Here is a 17719-nt window from a genome sequence, read left to right on the forward strand (position 1 = left end):
AGATTAAATCCCGAAATAAATACAAAAAATCATTATCCACATGCTTTTTAATACAATCTCATTTAATATGAAGGCATTAAAACAAGATTGACAATGCAACAAGACTCTATAAGCATGATGTTATCTTGCAGGTTGACCCACAACGTTGCCCTATGCCCCTGAGATGACAAATTAAGTCATGTCAAGCATTATATTATTTCAACAAGGGGCTAATATCTGTATATTGTCTGGTAATAAATCGATTAATCCAAATTAAGAGTAAAACTATTTTGGAAAGCGTCCAATGTGTACACATGAAGTTTGACTCAAGACATTTAACACAAAAAAGTGCTGCTTCCACTTGCATCTATGGAAAATAAATATAGATTTCAACTATTAAGTTATTATATGACCTTTCACATGAACATAAATCCCTTCATGTTGACTAACTTATTGAAAGACAGAAAGAAACTGCTAAGGCAGCGAAAACTGAGGAAATATATCTAAAAAGACAAAGTCGACGATTTTCCATATTTTACTAACTAACTGCATTTCTAGTCAACAGGAAATCAGTATCACAGTGATCCAGCAGCTTTGAGTGCGGACATGTAGTGACACTGATTTGAAAGATGATCATGAACAATGTAAGTTACTGACAAAGTTTGTCTTGTTTACAGATAGTGGTGCTATATCAAAATTCTAATATCAGCACTATGGCTCATTCATTCAGTATCATTAGCAATATTTGACGATATGCTGACGATATTATGCAATTTTCCTCAGAATTCAAAGGCTCTACACTTAAGAAACATCAAAAAATTCTACTTCTTTAATGATTGTTTACAATAAAACTAGTTACAAAGGGATAAATCCATGAAGTTCTATCGTCATGTTTACAGACAGTGGTGCTGATGTCAAATTTCAAATTTGAAAAGATGCTGTTCGTTTCAGCATGTACATTTAAAAAGGAATTATACTGATATTTTCGCATTGCTTGCCGCACTATGAATCATGTAATGTGTTGGCCTGGGACGGATCCATCTGGAGCTGCATTTGGAGGACAAATTGCGACAAGTTTAAATTGTCTAGTCAAGCTGCTGTGACGCAATCGCTCTTGAAATGCAGCCTCTGAAGGATGAGGCCCCCGGATTGAGACACAGACTAGTTGTCTGGTTCATTACATTTGTTTCGTGCTCCCTTCAGGCAGCACATTTGTTTTGCCTTGGAGAAGTAGAACAGAGGGCCTATGAACACACCGAGCCTGGGGAATAGAAAAGATAACTCAAAGACACTGCACATTCTCTCATCAAAACTGTAGTCGGTGTAGTTTATGAGCAAGAGCAGGGGAGACATCATCAGGACTGGGAGGTAGGACATCACCGCCGGCACCACCACGATCAACACGTTACGCACTGCCTGTTTCTTTAGCCTCGACTCTGTGCAGCGTTGTTTTCCATGGGTGCTGAGGGCGGGGCTTTGCTGCCTCAGTGACCAGATCACACTGCCGAGGCAGAGGAGCATTAGGATGCAGAGGCAAGAGATGATGATGGAGACAGCGGCCAAAATGATGGTTTTATCAGGCAAACAAACTGGGAAAAATCCAACACGACATATTAGTTTAACTCTGGAGGAAAGCTGCTGCTCACTTTAACACACATGAAAGTAAAGAATGTACTTATTTACAATTCAGTTGGAAATGTCTTTAGTGTAAATATATTACTTTATAAAAATTTGTATTATCTGTTTGTAAGATGAAGAGTTTTCTGTGTTGTCCTCAGTTATATGTACTGTAATATTGTGTACACCGTACTTTTACTTATTCGGCTTCTTTTTATACATTGTACAATATTGCAAATATTCTTTTACAAAGGTTTTATTTGTATTTGTACTCTGTTTCTCAGAAGCACAAATACTTAATCCCCATAGGGAAGTTTTGTCACACAGTCTTTCCAAACAACAAATTCAGCCACAGAGCTCCTATGCTGAACGCGGCTCTTACTTCTAGCCACAACGAACACCAGGGTGATGGCCCACACCGTGGCGCTGATGGCCACTCGGTACTCCCACTTCCTCACGCGCAGGTACAGCACCGGCCTCATCACTGCCAGGTAGCGCTCCACACACATGCAGGTCAGCAGCAGGGGGCAGCCCATCAGGTTGAACATGCTGCAGACACCTGCTGTCTTATCCAATTGGTTAGAACTGAAAGAGTCTGGGAAGTGTGCTGGATAAACAGTAACAGGGGTTTAGCTTTGCAGTGGATTTAATTGATTAATTCTACTAAGTATTGGCTAAGAAAATAAAATTCAAAATCAAAAGAAAACCCTATTTATGAAGAGATACTGCTGTCGGAGACCCATCATTAAAGGTACAATGAATATTTGTACGATATTTTTGCCTCCTATATATAAATGATATCAAAATTCCCACAAAGTACGACAATTTCATCAGTTAATGACAGTATTAGGAGTTATATAATACGAGTTGTAAAATATGGATCCTTCATCATAACATGTTGCAATGATGAACGTGAAAATGGAACATGCGTCTGTTTTATTACGCATCTCATATCACCTGACGACTTTGCAGCCAATCACGGATGGAGGATTTAGAGGTGTAGCTTGAACTCTCTCTCTCAGGTAAACCCAAGTTTACTTATGTCAGCATATTTTGTAATGTTCCAAAATTTGAAGGAAGTGCCAAATATTATATTTTATAATATACAAATGATTTAAGCTCTGGCTATTTGTTTTCTGTGAAATGACTCCTGCACGATAATTTCCCTCAAAACAAGATAATTTTAAGCCAACATGTTTTATATGTCTTTTGATGTAGTTTATATTCTGACAGTGCAGGGTCTTACAAGTGCTGACTGTGCAAACACAGCTTAAAAACTCTCAGGGTCACGGCTCGATCAGGAGTCGGTGCCAACATGAGGATTAACCCTTGTGGGTCTAACAAGGTCCTTACGGTTATAGCCTGACCGGTTTTGTATGACTGATAGATCCCGATTTATGAAGTTCACAGGCACCGTACACAGGAAGATGAGATCCATCACAACCAGATTCAAACCTAGAACCTGAAAGACAAAGGTTTTAGGTTTCAGAGGTGAATTCTTTTAAATATTGTTCTGTATTAGCTGTATTAGCTACACATTCAAAGGGGAAACAACAGGGGAAATCAACTCATTGGACTATAATCCAATTTTACCATTACTGAATCATGAAAAGTTAAGATAGGGTTAGGATTGACTTAAAATTTTGGAGAAAATTTTGAGAATTTTCTGTTCGGTCAAGATTTGAGTTTTCTTAACACTCAATTAACAGTGTGGTTCCGGAAGTGAAAGTCCAACTCATTTAAAGGATTTAGATTATCAGCCATAATATTTTAACCATCCAAGGTAGACACACCACAAGTCTGTAAGATATCAACTCAAAATCTTTTATTTTTGTAGTATTTCATAGTTCAAAAAAAGTTGAAAATAACTACAAGAAAATACATTTCAAGAAGAAGCACTGGAAGACATGAGAAAGGGATCATTTGCAATGATTTGTGGGACCGGAGACATGGCACCACTGTACCTTCGAGGCAGACAGTGATTTCCTCTCCATCAGAAACAGCCAGAGCAGGGCGGCGTTGGCCAACACCCCTGTGATCAGGATGACCATATCGAGGACATACCAGACGTTAACCCACGCCTGCCCTTCACACATCCAATCGACAACTTCAGATTTTAACCCCGACTCGATCATGTCGCTGAGAAGCTCAGGAGGTGATGCTGCAAATCTCTGATACAAAGTCTTAGACAAAACCTGCCAAGGGAAAAATAGTGAATACCAACACTTGACTTCATCCTGTTTTAATCATAGATATAATAATTATGAAAACTGCAACTGTATCGAAATACGGAAATGTCCTGAGAACTTACTTGAATCCCTGCTGATTCAACGAAACAGGGTCACAGCTTCTCACGAGTACGTCACGTTGGAAAAGTGCCAAGACCTAGAACGTGGGCAAAGACTCCTAAATATTCTGATATCTGGCACATTCCCTGCGCCACAGGAAGGAGATTTTGTCATTCACCCTTTTAAATTATTCATGCAACCAAAGGGCATGAGTAAATAAAAATGTAGCTATAGAGATTTCCGTGCTGACAAATGCTGAACTGCCTCGCAGATTTAACTAAATTTAAATGTTTCCGCTTGAAGTGAAATTGTGTTTTAAACTTTACATGGTCAATTAAGTATTTTACACCATCATGATATTTAATGATTTGTTCAATTTGCTGATGCCTCACTTTAGACCTGTATTCTATTCATATAAGATAAAAAACCAACTCCCCATTACCTGTTTGTATGTCCTCCTATCCACTCTCACAGCCTTTATTCCTCCCGGTGTGTTCCACTCTGTGCTCCTCCAGCTTTTTCCCTCAGAGCCGTCACAGAAACAAATGAGCAGGTGTCGAGTGGTGATTTTCCACCACTAAATGCAAAGAAGTATGTTGTATGGAAAGTGTTGCACAGCTTAATCTTAGGTGATTTCCATTGCATGCATTCTGTTTACTGCCTGATTTTACTACCACACCCTGCTCCTTTTTTTTGCTTCTCCTCAACTTCGCAAACGCCACCTGTTCACTAAGGCCTCTGACCTCAGTCTCTGCCATTGGTGCTGTTTATTTCTATCCTGTTTAGTGCAAATTACTTTCTTTTCTTTTCTCTTTTGTCCCCACATACATATGTAAGCGTCCTTGGGTCTTTTGAAAGGCGCTATATAAATTCAAGCTTTTATTATTATTATTATTTATTTCTTCTCTACTTCCACCTTTTCTTCCTTTCTTTGCTTCCTTCCTTTCTTTTTTATTCCTTTCTTGGCTTCTTACTTTCTTTCCTTGCTTATTTGGTTGCTTCTTTATTTCTTTCTTTCTTTCTACTGTCCTTCCATCCATTTCTCCACCATACCTTCCTTCCTTCCATCCATCCATTCTATACGTATACTGTTACTGTACAAGCTTTCCTCCTTTCTTTCCTTCTTCTGTCCTTCTCTTCTTCCATCATTCCTTCCTTCATTCTATACGTATTTACTGTTGCTGTACAATAGTTAATACAAAATATGATCAGATATTTTTATTTTTTATTTTCTTCTTCTTCTTCCCAGTAAACTAAAGCCTGCATCATTCACACAAACAACCCTGTAGCTCATCAATCCTCAAGCCTACACATGTAGCATGACAGTCTCTGAGATCTGCACGGCCTCGTTCACCATCTGAATCTCTGCCCTGTCACTCAGACCCGGCTGTTATGTTTAAATTAAGGTTTGGACCCCAAACCAGACACGGAGAGGTTGTTGGTGGGTAAATCAGAATAAACAGAGGTTATTTGCCGGTGAGGAAGAAGTAGGCTGGAGTGCCAGGGTGCTGGCTGGCTTGGAGATCCTGGCAGAGTAGAGGATGAGGAGCCGAGCGGTGAGGCACACGAAGGTTCTGGATTGAAGAGAAGCACAAAGGTAAGAGTACATCCAAATGACACGAAAGTCGAGAGTTCCTCCTGCGCACTTGCTACCATAGTAGACGGAATAATCTGGCGTCGAAGTGATGAGACAACCAGGCTTATATGGAGGGGATGATTAGATGGATTGGAAGCAGGTGTGCCTCGACCTGCTGCAGCCACGAGCGAGCCACGCCCCCTGCCACACACAACACACAGGGAGAAACAGAAGGGAAGGAGGAGAACACAGCAAAAACCAAACAACACAAAACACAAAACAAAAAGTCATTGAGGCCCCGAAAGTCAATACAGGGGCGCAGCGACTTGTCCTTCTTTTCAACAAAAAAGAAACCCGCCCCCAACGGAGATGACGATGGACGAATTAGTCTAGTGGCCAAGGAGTCTGTAATATAAGTTTCCATGGCAGCTCTCTCTGGCTTAGATAAATTATATAACTTACTGGAAGGATAGGGAACGTTTGGAATCAAATCAATAGAGCAGTCGTAGGGTCTGTGAGGGGGAAGAGAAAGAGCGCGGTCCTTACTGAACACCTCCCGGAGGTGATGATAAGCCGAGGGCACGGAGCTGACGTCCACTGGCTTGGGAGGTGACGGTGTGGAAGAAAAGGTTGACGGGGTGACGGAATAGAGGCAATGCGAGTGGCAGAAAAGACTCCAGTTGAGAATGGAGACGGTGGACCAGTCAATGTGAGGGTTATGCAGCTTTAACCAGGGGAGCCCTAGCACTACTGGGGAAGCCGGAGATGGAATAAAAAAAAAGGATGTCATTTCACGATGGTTACCGGATAGCATCAGGTTAACGGGCACCGTGTGGTGGGTGACCTGAGCTAAGAGCCTGCCATCTAAAGCAAAAACCCTCTTTGGGTGAGAAAGAAGCTGAGTCTCGTCCTCCCCAGCTGCATGGGTTCATCGGGACCGGGAGAGGAAGGAGCGGTCCGAGGAGGCATCCTGTCGGGACATGATGGTGTAGGTAGAGAGGGCGTAAGCCCCCGCTGAGGAGGGCTCATTGTCCGAATCACGGGAGGTGTGTGACTAAAGCCTGAAACATGCTTCTGCGACTGCGTCTGCGTCTTTTCACGCCGCTGTGGCGCAAGACTCGTTGTCATTCATGCTTCCCCAACCGTTGCGCGTCTTACAAAGCAATTCCGCGCCAGAACACTAGGCGGAGTAATGCTTTTTGTCAAAGACGACCTGAGAGACGCCTTCTTTCTTCTTCATCGATTGTTTATTTACATAGCTACTGCGCCTCCTTGTAGCCTTTTTCAGGCGGACAAATACGCCAGTCAGTGACGGGTTATACAAGTGGACATACTTTCGGATCTCTTCTGCCAAACGCTCTTCTATTTGGTCCATATTCATTCTTCTAAATCTCCCGTTGTTTCTGCCTGTATTATGGAGCATGAAACCGGAAATGCAGCTCCAGAAGGGATGTAGAGCAGACCAATCACAGCCTTGCGGGCTGAGTGAGCTTGCGGAGCTTTGCCGTAAATTTTATAAAAGGGGGTCGACACCCGTCAGCACGTAAGGAGGGATACATAAGCACGTAAGGGACCCGGAAGGGCTCTTGCGCTTACGGGCCCGTGAAAACGCAGAAGCATGTTTCAGGCTTAACTCTCCCTGACCTCTCACTGCGCCGCTCGTGAAGATGAGAATCTAAACGAATTGATAAAGAAATTAACTCGTCTAGCGAGGTGGTCTCATCCCGAGCGGCTAATTCATTTCTCAACTCTTCCCTCAATCCCCGAAGAAAAAAAACCCTGCAACACTCTCTCATCCCACCCGCTCTCAAACGCTAGGATACGGAAGTTAAGTAGTGTTTAGCTACGGAGTCTTCTCCCTGCCGCAGCGACAGGAGCCGGCTACTAGACTCCTTTCTGCGCAGAGGGTGTTCAAACACTTTAAGGAACTCCTCGGGGAAGGAGGGAAACGAAAAACAAACCGATGAGTTATTATAAGAGAGAGCTACAGCCCAAGCCGCGGCTCTCTCTGACAGGAGATTCATAACAAAAGCTATCCGCGACTTGTCTGTAGCGTAAGTATATGGCTGCTGCTCGAAAACGAGGCTACACTGAAAAAGAAATTGTCTACCTGACCCTGACTGACCAGTAAACCTAGCGGGTGTGGGGATGAAGGGTTACCTGGGCTGAGTGGAAGAAGAGCCCGGCGAAGCGAAGAGCTGGAGCGTGAGACGACGCCGTCAGCGTGGTGAAGTGAGTAGATAATTGTTCCATCCGGCCGCTGATCCGAGCCACGTGGAGGTTAGGTTGGTGAGAGCCTCCATTACCTCGATTAAGGCCACCTCGTGCTGCCCCACATGATTTCCCTGGGGGGAAAGAGCCAGTCTGAATTTTTCCGCGTCTGCGGGGTCCATGTCTTGGCAAGATTATTCTGTTATGTTTAAGTGAAGATTTGGACCCCAAAGCAGACACGGAGAGGTTGTTGGTGGGTAAATGAACAGAGTTTATTTGCCGTTGAGGAAGAAGTAGGCTGGAGTGTCAGGGTGCTGGCTGGTTTGGAGATCCTGGCAGAGTAGAGGATGAGGAGCCGAGCGGTGAGGCACACGAAGGTTCTGGATTGAAGAGAAGCACAAAGGTAAGAGTACATCCAAATGACACGAAAGTCGAGAGTTCCTGCTGCGCACTTGCTACCATAGTAGACGGAATAATCTGGCGTCGAAGTGATGAGACAACCAGGCTTATATGGAGGGGATGATTAGATGGATTGGAAGCAGGTTTCCTTCGACCTGCTACAGCCACGAGCCAGCCACGCCCCCTGCCACAAACACCACACAGGGAGAAACAGAAGGGAAGGAGGAGAACACAGCAAAAACCAAACAACACAAAACACTATCACCACACCAGCGTCCTCAGACAAACAGCTCCATCCTCGTCACGCGTCAGTGTCGCTCTGCAGGCAAATGAAGCTGTCTCCACATTTTCAACAGTCGTGACACAATGATAAAGTAGGTCGAGCCTCTGGTACATTTTCCCATCCCTCCTTCCTTCCTCTGCTTTTTCTCTTCCTTCATCTTTTGTTCTCTCTCTTCCGTTGGAGGCAGCACGCACTGAAAGCACAACATGAAGCGTGAACTGTTGAACTAAACTATAATCTCTTTATTGAGCTTTTTATGGCAGTCTCGTTATTGTACAACAAACAGTTCAAGAAATATCTAGGACGGTCCATTCCAAGACGTTCAAACTCCGCCCCCTTCCAAAAAAGACATGTATAAAGTGCTGATTTGTTAGTGTCTCTACTCAAGTCCTTCTGTTAAATATAAAAAAGCCCCAGTGTAAACTAAAGCAACAGTAAAGGGGCCTCACACGGTTTTAAAAGCTCAAGATTTAGATAAAAAAAAAAAAGTTAAATTAAGACAAAAAGCTGAGATTTCAGGTTATTTTATAGGTCGACACGTCTCACATGGCTCCTCCTGCTCAAAATTTACATATCAGTGCTTTTATCTGCACAAAGCTTTCGTCCCACAGCATCTGACAAGTAAATTGAAAATTCGTTATTTTCTGTGGGAAATAAATCTGACATTATCTGAATATATCCTGGGCTGAAACTGGACATAACTGATTCAATGTGTGACAATCATTTGCAGTTATCAATCTGCCCGGTGTTGATTTCAAGTCCGAATTTGAGTGTTATATTTTCATCTTGTTCCTAAACCCATTTGAGATTATGACATATTCTATATTATATTGTTACTGCCGACCATGAGACGTGTTTTTGTTATAAATAATGATGTGACAGAATGAGTTAAACTCATAGCAGCCAACGGAGGCATTTCACATTTCACAGTGCTGCCCAGGTCGTCAATCTAGTACAACTGATCAGAAAAGTGACCCAGAAGCTTTTTATTAAATCACACATGCTCTGTTCAAAGTCTCTATGTTGAAATTAAAATATGTTGTATAGATAATTAAGTTGTTTTATTGAGATTAAATACCTCAGGGAGGGTGATAGGGATCCAATCACACAATAAATATAAACTATTTAAAAAGTCAGCATGTCTGAGAGCTGGCCAAACAGTGCTGGCCATCGATTGAAGACCTCCTCCTCTGTGGGTTATTTTCTCTTGAGCGTCAAAAGGTTAAACTAAATTAGTACAACTCGTCATGTCCCTTTGTCAACAGGCTAAATGAAGCTGACGTCTCTGATGGCTGGAAGAAAGCAGGGCTTCTTTGGAAGAGCTCCTCTGGCAGAGTGCAGCAGCCGTAGTAGTTCAGTAAGAATTAAGGACAAATAAAAACCTTCAGTGTTCAGTTGCTTGGGATCCAGTTCAAACTGCAAGCATGCGGGAAAAAAGAGAGGCGTCTACGACTGGCTGCGTGTGGAGAGGCTCATTTAAACAGTAACCGCATTTTCATTCCACCGTCACTTGTTTTTTGGAGCGGCACTAACCTGAGAGGTGGAGAGGGCAAAAGTAATGAAACTTTTCATCCCCTCTTCCCTGCAGAGCCACTACTGTCATCGGTTAATCTGCCGCAGGAAGTTCTTGGCACGTCGTGTTACGAGTACTTCCACCAGGACGACCTCCAGCACCTCGCAGAGACACACAGGCAAGGTGAAGGAGCGAAGACAATTTAGATTCGATAATCGTCGCTCAACACAAGATGTTTATCATGCCTGAAAATGCAGCACATGCTTAATTTTTTTTTTTACAGAATGTGACCTTTTCTCTAGTCAACAGTACCTTATTTCTGTGATGTTTCTCTGTGCCTTGTGTTGACACCCATGTCCTATCGCTCCGCAGTTCTTCGAAGCAAAGAGAAGATTGAGACACAGTGCTGCAAGTTCAAGACAAAACATGGCTCCTATGTCTCGCTTCAGAGTCAGTGGTTTAGTTTCACGAATACATGGACCAAAGAAGTTGATTTTATCGTGTCTTCAAACTGTGACGTCCTGTCATTTTAGTTTCGTCTTTCCCAGTCCTAATGTGTTGCACCTGTGGCTAGTTACCCCAGCCTTCCCTGTGTCTCTATTTAAGCCTCTGTGTTCCCCAAGCCCTTTGTCGGTTAGTTTGTTGTTCTACTCGTTTCTACACGTCGTGAGATATGGCTTGTCTTGTCCTGCTGTCTCGACCAGCTCTCCCGTCTGGAGCTTCCTTGTTCTCCGTGCGCCTTGTTGCCAGTGTTACTTGTTAGTTTTCCTGTTTTGTTTTTGTCTGGTTTAAAGACTCTTTTTATATTAAATACCTTTTTGTTTGTAACCTCTGCACCCTGGGTCCATCTCATTTCCAACACCGTGACAGAACGAACCGCCCAAAACTATGGACCCAGCAGAGGTTAGTTTTTTTGAAAGAGTTTATTATTTTGATTATTTGATGTCGGAGCTGGAGTGGGGACGCTCAAACACTTTCGAGGGAACCCGCCTGGCTCTGGGAGATAGATAGATAGATAGATAGAATCCTTTAATAGTCCCACAGTGGGGACATTTGAGGGTTTACAGCAGCAGCACAGGTACAGTTCAACAAGAGCAAAAGAAAAGCAAAACAACATAGTAAGAAACAAAAACAACAATGAGCAAAAAAGTAAATAGTAAATAAGTAAATGAATAGTAAGTAGTAGAACAACTAAATAATACAATTAAACAATTAAATTAAATAATTAAATAAATTGCACAAATTGCACGAATTGTGTTGTGTGTTCAATGGGATCACAGCTGGTTGTACAGTCTGACAGCAGCAGGAAGGAAGGACCTGCGGTACCTCTCCCTCACACACCGGGGGTGAATCAGCCGGTGGCTGAAGGAGCTGTTTAGAGCTGCCAGGGTGTCCTGCATGGGGTGGGAGGAGTTGTCCATCAGGGAGGATAGCTTAGCAACCATCCTCCTGTCTCCTACCACCTCCACCGTATCCAGTGGACACCCCAGCACACTGCTGGCCTTCCTGATGAGTTTGTTAAGTCTCTTCCTGTCGGCTGTCGAGATGCTGCTGCCCCAGCAGGCCACTCCAAAGAAGATGGCTGATGCCACCACCGAGTCGAAGAAGGTCCTCAGGAGTGCTCCCTGCACACCAAAAGACCTCAGACTCCTCAGCAGATAGAGTCTGCTCTGTCCCTTCTTGTAGATAGCCTGTGTGTGATCAGTCCAGTCCAGTTTATTGTTCAGGTGAACACTCAGGTACTGAGGATCTCACGATGTCAATGTCCGTTCCCTGGATGTTCACTGGTGTCGGAGGAGAGTGTTTACTCCGGCGGAAGTCCACCACCAGCTCCTTGGTTTTTCCAGAGTTGATCTGGAGTGATTCCGCTGGCACCATGTTATGAAGTCCTGGTTCAGTTCTCTGTACTCCCTGTCATCACCGGCGGAAATGAGGCCGATGATTGCAGAGTCGTCAGAGTACTTTTGCAGGTGGCAGCGTCATCCACCCCGATGCCAGACTGGTAGGCAAACTGGAGCGGGTCCAAAGATGAGCTCACCAGGGGGCGGAGGTGTGCAAGGACCAGCCTCTCTAGCGTCTTCATCAGGTGGGATGTTAACGCCACCGGTATGAAGCTGCTGAAGTCCTTGGGTCGCGGGGTCTTTGGGACTGAGGGGGGGGGGGGGGTGGGTCGCTGATTGTGGACTGTGGTGTATGAGGAGTGTGGAAGGGGAGCCGAGTGTTGTGGGGGAGGGGGCGGGGGAGAGGGGGGGCAGTCCACAGGGGGTTGCAGCAGCAGAGAGGACTGGATGGGGGGAGGGGTGGGTGGCTGATCGAATCTGTTGAAGAACAAGTTCAGGTCATTCACCCACTTCTGGTCCCCCGTAGGCTGTTGGTTGGGCCCCTTGAAACCAGACATGTTCTTCAGGCCCTTCCAGACCCTGCTGATGTTGTTCTGCTGCAGCTGGTCCTCCATCTTCGTCCTGTAGACCCTTCCCGTCCCTTATCTTCCTCATCAGCTCCCTCTGCACAGTCTTTAGCTCGTCCCTGTTACCTGATCTAAAGACCCTCTTCTTTTCCTTGAGGAGGTCCTTTATTTCAGGTGTGATCCATGGTTTGCTGTTGGAGAAACACCGTACAGTCCTGGTGGGGACGGTGTTCTCCGTACAGAAGTTTATATAGTCCGTTATGCAGGTAGTGAGACTGTCGATGTCCTCCCCATGGTCATCAGTGAATACTTCCCACACAGTAGAGTCAAAGCAGTCCTTCAGAGCCTCCTTGGCTTCCTCGGACCATCTTTTTACTGTGCGAGTCACAGCTAGCCGCCTTTGCACAAGAGGTTTGTACACAGGCAGGAGGTGCACCAGGTTGTGGTCATATCTTCCCAGGGGAGGAAGAGGTGATGAAGAGTATGCCTCCTTGGGGTTGGCATATAAGAGGTCCAGTGTCTTATTGTCTCTGGTGTGGCAGGTGACATACTGGGTGAATGTGGGTAGAGTGGAGGACGGAGAGGCATGATTAAAGTCACCAGAGAGAAGGAGGAGTGCATTGGGGTGTTGTGTCAGCAGCCTGCTTGTCGCCGAGTGGATGACGTCACAGGCCGCCTCAGCATTAGCAGAGGGGGGAACATACGCAGCCATCGCGATAACATGCGAGAATTCCCGTGGTAGGTAGCTTGGCCTCATGCTAACGGCTAACAGCTCAATGTCCTTGGTGCAGGTCTGCTCCTTGACAGTGATGTGCCCAGGGTTACACCATCTGTCATTAACAAACACTGCCAGACCTCCTCCCTTTCTCTTCCCGCTCTCCGTTGTCCTGTCCGCCCGTATGATGCGGAAGCCGTCCAGTGTAGCATGCGTGTCCGGAATTAGCTCCGTTAGCCATGTCTCCGTAAACAATATGACGCTACACTCACGGTAGTCCATTTGATGGCGAGTCAGCGCTGATAACTCGTCCATCTTGTTGGGGAGAGACCGTACGTTTCCCATGATGATGGAGGGGAGAACGGGTTTAAAACGTCTCCTCCTGGCGCGCCGTTTTGCTCCTGCTCGGCATCCACGTCTCTTCCTCCTTAGCTCGCGGGAGACCTCGGGTCTCTCCCCAGATAGCAGCGCCATGTGCCGGTACGCTAACAGCTGTTCCCTGGAGTAAACAATGGGACCGCGGCTGTGTGCTGGATCCCCGGACACGGTGGTAAAAAGTGCAATAAGCAGCAAAAAGCAAGCGACAAACTTGACGAGTCTTGTTGCCATAGCGCGCTACAACAATTACAAATGAAAAGTAACACAAATAACACAATAAAACAGAAAATAAACATAAAAGGCTCAGTGGTGAGCAAGAGCTGCTGTGTAAAGGCAGCCACTCGTGCAGCGCACGAGTGAGGACCCCGAAGCCTCACTCTTCAGAAGCCAACTCACAGACACCAGCCACCCACAGCCCTGACTGAGTGGAAGCCAGTTCTTGTCCACCTCCAGAGGGCGTTGGAGATCCTTGCGGTGCCTGCTTCAGTCCCTGCCCCGCGCCGGAGGCTCCTGGCTGACGTCTCTCATCCTCCGACGTCAGAGGTCCTCGCAGTGGCGTCGGCTCCAGTCCCTGCTCCGCGCCAGAGGTTCCCAACTGACGTCTCTCATTCTCCGACGTCAGAGATCCTCACAGCGGCGTCGTCTCCAGTCCCTGCTCCGCGCCGGAGGCCCCCAGCTGACGTCTCTCATTCTCCGACGTCAGAGGTCCTCACAGTGGCGTCGGCTTCAGTCCCTCAAAGCCGGAGGCCCCCAGCTGACGTCTATCATTCTCCGACGTCAGAGGTTCTCCCAGTGGCGTCGGCTCCAGTCCCTGCTCCGCGCCGGAGGCTCCCAGTTGATGTCTCTCGTTCTCCGACGTCAGTGGTCCTTACAGCGGCGTCTGCTACAGTCCCTGTCCAGCGCCGGAGGGTCCAGGCAGACCCCACTCTGGTTCCGGCGTCGGAGGTCTTCGCGGTGCCAGCTCCGCTCCCTGCTCCAGTCCGCGCTCCAGTCCCTGTCCCATGCCGGAGGGTCCCGGCAGACGCCACTCTAGTACCGGCGTCGGAGATCCTAGCGGTGCCAGCTCCAGTTCTTGCCCCACGTCCGTGGCTGAGGTCAGAGCTCTTGCCCTCTGCCCTTGTCCGATCTTCGGGCCACCCGCCTGAGGAGCTCCAATGCTTGGCTCCTGACCGCCCTTCCGAGCTGCAGAACTCTTTCTTTGAGCGGCCACGGTGCCGCCCTCCCAAGCCTCAGAACTCTGCCTTTGAGAGGCCACGATGCCGCCCTCGCGAGCCTCAGAACTCTGCCTTTGAGCGGCCATGGTGCCGTCCTCCCGAGCCTCAGAACTCTGTCCCTGAGCAGCCACGGAGCCATCGGGCCGGGGCCCTGGACACATCCCGGAGACCCTTCTCCGATTCCCCCCTCCTCCCTCCCGTCTCGGTTCACGTTTGGACCGTCTGGGATCCGGTCCTTGGGGGGGGGGGGGGGGACTGTGACGTCCTGTCATTTTAGTTTGGTAATTTCTGTCTCCTTGTGTGTTCTGTTTCCTGTTTTATTTTGTAGTCTCGCCTTCCTTGTGTGTTGTTTCCAGCTTCTCGTGTGTGTCACTTCCTGTCTTGGTGATTGTCTTTCCCAGCCTTCCCTGTGTCTCTATTTAAGCCTCTGTGTTCCCCAAGCCCTTTGTCGGTTCACTTGTTGTGCTACTCGTTTCTACACGTCGTGAGATATGGTTTGTCTTGTCCTGCTGTCTCGACCAGCTCTCCCGTCCGGAGCTTCCTGGTTCTCCGTGCGCCTTGTGGCCAGTGTTACTTGTTAGTGTTCCTGTTTTGTTTTTGTCTTGTTTAAAGACTCTTTATATGTTAAATACCTTTTTGTTTGTAACCTCTGCATCCTGGGTCCATCTCCTTTCTCAAACCGTGACACAAACAGGGTCATCTCGTAAGTATTGCGTCATCCGCCAGGGTATGGTTACGTCCTTCTTGTGTCACAACACCTTAGATACAGAATCACTAGAGAGTGAAATAGTGACCGTCCACATTTAGAACGGTTCAGGAAGTAAATATCCCATTAATTTTCTCAAGTGGCATTTCAGAAAATCTTTCAAGAGTGAAGAAACTACACATCCGATAAAGCACTGCGAATTACCCATTCCAATAACTTCCAGGGCTGCTTCTTGAATGAGATTTCACATGCTTGTATTCATATTCTACAGCTTTAATAACTGATAATATCTAGTTAACCCTGGGGAAAACGTTTTATTGTTGACCTCGTCCACATCCTGCTTCATATTACCATACGTTATATATACTATATTCATACTATATACTATAATCATGCATAAAGTAGTGTGTGTACTCCTTTTCAACAGCAGAGAGCCAAGTCACACAAAAGATGAGGATGAAGCAGTCGACTCCAAAACGCTTCAAGGTAAAAAACAAATACAGATTATTTATTCGTCAGGCATTTATCTCTTGTGTGTGTATTTTTTAACATTATGCTAACAATGATTTAACTTTCTCCTTTTCTTCACAGCTGACACTAAGCAAATGCCCATAATTCCCGGCCTTTCCAGTGGTTTGGGCACAATGATCTATGCAGGCAGTATCGGGACCCAAATCGCCAATGAGCTCATCAACACCTACAGGTGCATGGAGTGTATACACAATTGTAATTATCTGTTTCGCACATAAAACTATTTCTCATCATCTAAAAATGATGATGTCAGCATCTCAATTTAGAGTTGTATTTTTGAAAATTTGTAATTTAGAATATCACAGTCTTTGGTATGTTCCATTGCTGTTGAGACTCCACAAGTTAAGCTTTGAGTTGTGTTTAGCTCATTGTCCTGCTGCTGCAGAATGAATCCTTGAGAACAGGACAGTATTGCTGATGGGGCTGCAGCACCACCTGCTTGCAAGTTTCTATAATCGCAGGGCTATAAAAAAGTTTATTTAATTTACACGCAGTGACAAATGTTAAATATTTGACGGATTGATTTAATTAGCTGATTATTAATTATTCATTAGCTAATTGATTTTAAATTATGTTAAATAATTTAAAAGTGATGACGACAGCAAGTTGTGTACCAAAGTTTTGGTCAGCGTACCCCGCAGTTTACTTGTGTAAATATATAAGAGTGATTTTTGTATTTGCTGCTGTATTCTTGAGCAGGATGAACTCTTCTCCATCAAGCGGAGCTTCCAGTCCGTTTGGCTCGGCCCAGGAGAAATGTCCACTGGTTTCCCCTCAAACCAGCAGGAGTGTGAGTGACTGAAATTTGCAGGAGAAGGACAGTCTTTTGGTTGCCATTGTTGAGCTTTTTCTCATGCTATATACATATATATATGTATGTGTGTGTGTGTGTGTGTATAGTACTTTAGCTCTGATATTTATTCTTTACCTTAGTTTTTTGAGAGATGAACTTTTTCCTCTACTCCTTAGAGGCATGTTTTTTGTTTTTCCTGCTTTAATTGATTTGCTGTCAGTTTTAGTGCCATCAGTACATGGCTTGCTACTTTATACGTCCTGTGATATTTACCTTAAGTTTTCATGCAGAATTACTGAACAGTAACATACAGTGTTGTGCAAATTTAGGTCTGTGTAATGTTAATATGAAAGTGAAAGCTAGTCTCTTGTATTTCCAGTCAGTGTTCTGTAAACCTGACAGTTTGATTCACACGTAAGAGAAAATGTGTGCAAGAAATTAATAAGGGGTAAACTTCTTGTACAACCTGTAATCTTGGGTTTAAATACACAGTTCAGAAAAGGGTGAAACCTTGGTTTCTGAGTAAAATGTCTTTATTTCTCCAGGCATCCAGCAGAGAGGACACAGCAGGCAGTTTGTCCCTGTCCCAGTCCGACTCGAGGACGGCAGCGGGCACAGGCAGTGCAACGTCTGAAAGCACAGGTACTGTCCCCAAGTTAATCATAAATCAAGTTTAATTTACTTGTCTTCAAATAATAATAAGAAAATGAACTGTGATCACAAAACCAGGCCAAAGGCTCAAAATGCCCGACCTCAGTCAAGCTCTCGTTATATTGTTGAGCAGTGAATTCACAACTGCAGGCTTTTCATCAGGTGATCCAGTTTAATTTTTAGAAAAATAACATTTGTACAGATGCAGTTTGGTTTGACGTTGTTGTGCAATAGTAGGAGTAGAATTGACGTTGGCTAATTATTAATAATCATGAAATATGATTATTAAAATAACAATTATTTCTTAAAAATAATCAAAAATGATAAAGCTATTAATTAAGAAATGTAACACATTTAATTAGAAATGATACGGTTATCCATTAATAATAGTTCAAATAATTAATGAAAACAATAAAAATATCAATTAAGAATAATACAAATCTGTAATCATTGCTTAT

The 17719-nt window shown here is 45.0% G+C and overlaps 1 protein-coding gene and 2 long non-coding RNA genes across 4 annotated transcripts; 2 read left to right on the top strand and 1 right to left on the bottom strand.

The window, feature by feature from the left end:
• Positions 1-144: 144 nt before the first annotated feature.
• LOC128428547 (G-protein coupled receptor 4) lies at positions 145-15368 on the bottom strand. 2 transcript variants are annotated; one of them, XM_053414758.1, is made up of 11 exons: positions 15213-15368; positions 10179-10240; positions 9887-10027; positions 8131-8546; positions 5538-8051; positions 4327-5458; positions 3908-3981; positions 3561-3791; positions 2950-3058; positions 1979-2203; positions 145-1568 (listed from the first exon to the last, which is right to left on the bottom strand). In XM_053414758.1, exons 8-11 carry the CDS (start codon positions 3729-3731, stop codon positions 1141-1143), a joined length of 933 nt encoding a protein of 310 aa, XP_053270733.1. In that variant the 5' UTR covers positions 3732-3791; positions 3908-3981; positions 4327-5458; positions 5538-8051; positions 8131-8546; positions 9887-10027; positions 10179-10240; positions 15213-15368; the 3' UTR covers positions 145-1140. The 2 variants fall into 2 exon arrangements, with proteins under 2 accessions (XP_053270733.1, XP_053270734.1); XM_053414759.1 differs by lacking the exons at positions 9887-10027; positions 10179-10240; positions 15213-15368 and having other exon boundaries at positions 8131-8803.
• Positions 9609-10616, top strand: LOC128428552 (uncharacterized). Its single transcript, XR_008333810.1, has 3 exons — positions 9609-9836; positions 9942-10049; positions 10239-10616. It is a non-coding gene; the product is annotated as an uncharacterized LOC128428552 (long non-coding RNA).
• LOC128428549 (uncharacterized) lies at positions 14962-17253 on the top strand. Its single transcript, XR_008333807.1, has 5 exons — positions 14962-15283; positions 15714-15772; positions 15878-15989; positions 16517-16607; positions 17156-17253. It is a non-coding gene; the product is annotated as an uncharacterized LOC128428549 (long non-coding RNA).
• Positions 17254-17719: the final 466 nt, after the last annotated feature.

This window comes from Pleuronectes platessa, chromosome 22, assembly GCF_947347685.1.
Source record: "Pleuronectes platessa chromosome 22, fPlePla1.1, whole genome shotgun sequence".
Lineage (NCBI taxonomy): Eukaryota > Metazoa > Chordata > Actinopteri > Pleuronectiformes > Pleuronectidae > Pleuronectes > Pleuronectes platessa.